This window comes from Pteropus vampyrus, unplaced genomic scaffold (genome assembly GCF_000151845.1).
Source record: "Pteropus vampyrus isolate Shadow unplaced genomic scaffold, Pvam_2.0 Scaffold190, whole genome shotgun sequence".
NCBI classification, from domain to species: Eukaryota; Metazoa; Chordata; class Mammalia; order Chiroptera; family Pteropodidae; genus Pteropus; species Pteropus vampyrus.
In genome coordinates this window covers 184,736-186,522 of record NW_011888971.1, presented here as the reverse complement: position 1 = coordinate 186,522, position 1,787 = coordinate 184,736, and the positions used below count along the sequence as shown (strand labels likewise).

The 1,787-nt window shown below is 52.0% G+C and overlaps 2 protein-coding genes across 2 annotated transcripts in view; one reads left to right on the top strand and one right to left on the bottom strand.

Annotated features, from left to right (window-relative positions):
* The window catches only part of CUNH5orf49 (chromosome unknown C5orf49 homolog), a gene marked incomplete at its 5' end in the record, with an annotated part of 5,240 nt that extends 3,459 nt beyond the window's left edge, over window positions 1–1,781 (top strand). Inside the window, 2 exons of the mRNA XM_023537419.1 lie at window positions 11–127; window positions 1,586–1,781. Of these exons, the coding sequence (XP_023393187.1) occupies window positions 11–127; window positions 1,586–1,765 (297 nt within the window). The remainder of the gene's footprint in view (window positions 1–10; window positions 128–1,585) is intronic.
* Window positions 122–1,787, bottom strand: part of ADCY2 (adenylate cyclase 2) — a 182,743-nt gene continuing 181,077 nt past the window's right edge. Inside the window, exon 25 of the mRNA XM_011371402.2 lies at window positions 122–733. The gene's annotated coding sequence lies outside the window, so the exon portion shown is untranslated. The remainder of the gene's footprint in view (window positions 734–1,787) is intronic.

Here is a 1,787-nt window from a genome sequence, read left to right as displayed (position 1 = left end):
TGTTCCCCAGACAGGAGTCATTTCCCTCTATGACTGTGTTTTCAAGAGGAACCCGGGTTATAATCCGAGACTGCACCGAGATGACAGAGAACATGCAAAAAGCCTGGGACTTCATATTAATGAGGAGGTAATGTCGACACAGGGTGTTAACAGGGCATCAGTGGGTCCCCTGCATGTGTGTGTGTGTGTGTGTGTGTTTAATACTGTGTCACCGTGTGTCTGTGACTCTCCCTTTGTAACTGTGACAAGAAGCTGAGACTAAGGTGCTGTTATAGCTCAGTCTGTTCTGTCACGTTGCTGTATATTAATTTTTATGACTCCGTTTCGTTCTATAGAATTTAATAATTTAATGGAAGCAAAACTAAGACGTTCTTTTCAACAGATAAAATAGGATTTCGCTTAACCTGAGTCCAGGCTGTCACAGATGTTCTAGGGACACTGGGCTTCTGGGGATGAATCCACAGACACAAGAATGTGTCTCCCACTTGATTACCAGGTCACTGTCACCCACACATAGCACAGGTCCTCTCTTATCTCTCCACGATGCTCTGGAAGGAAGGCTCAGCTTGTAGTCAGCTGCACAGGTGGATGACCAACAGAAGGGACAAAAGTCACAGGGTGAGGAGGTGAGGATCGCAGCAGGCATCCGGGGGGAGGAGATGGTGTCGTCCTTAGTGGGCCGGGCCCTCCAGCCTCCTTTCCACACGTGGACATTGTCTCCACAAAGTCTGATCTGAGGAAAGTATGATGATTAAAAGTCGTGCCGAATTAATATCATAACCTTTTTATACGATACACAGAAATCAGAACTTAAAAGCTTAGGGTGGGATTTCTTTCTAGATTGTTGGAATTTTGACTGTGGCTATTGTATAAGAACGCCACCATGTCACTTTTAATGAAACTTATTTTGGTGTGAAATTAAGTGATAGAGGTACTGTGAGGCGTCACCAGCTAAGTCCTGGATATTAACGTTTTTTCCTACCGTTTTTGTTTATGTTATTTCATCCCGAGTTGAGAGTGAAGTTCATGCTTTCCTCTGATTAGAACATACCAGCATTTTTATGCCCAGTCATAGATTTTGAGCGCCTTCCAGGTCCTACCAAGCATAAAGGTGATAAGGCAGAAGTGTCTATCCTGCTAGAGCTGATGTTCCCACAGGGAGACAGGAAAATAAAAGCCAGCTAAATAAGGAACAGAATCCAAGTAGAAATAAGTGGTGTGCAGAGAAGTGAAGCCTTTTAAGAGGATGGGGAAAGTGAAAGGGTTGGGTGGGGGGTGGGGTGCTGGAAAGATGGGGACAGGGACTGAGGAGGGGGCTGGGAGAAGGGAGGGGAAGTCAGAGGTACCTGGCAGCCAGTGCAAGGTCTTTGCCTTTCCTCTGAAGGACCTGAGCCCACCGGAGGGCTCCGAGCAGAGGGGCAGGACCCCAACCGTTCAGAGGTCCCCTGGGGCCAGTGTGGAGTAGCCCCCACAGAGCCGGGCGGGCTGGGGATGCAGGTGTGTGGGTGGCCCGGGCAGAATCAGCGTGCAGGCCCCAGGCCCGGGCATGGCGGGGCGCTGACCCGGTGTCCCGCGGCCCGCACAGGAGCAGGAGAGGCCCGTCGGGGTGCTGACGTCGTCGGTCTACGGGAGGCGCATACACCAGCCCGTGGAGCCGCTGAACCGGGACCACGGCCGCGCCAACCACGTGCAGGCGGACTTCTACCGGAAGAACGACATCCCCAGCATCCAGGCGCCGGGCTTCGGGCACATCGCGCCGGCCTGACGCCGCCCGGGGGCCCGCGGGG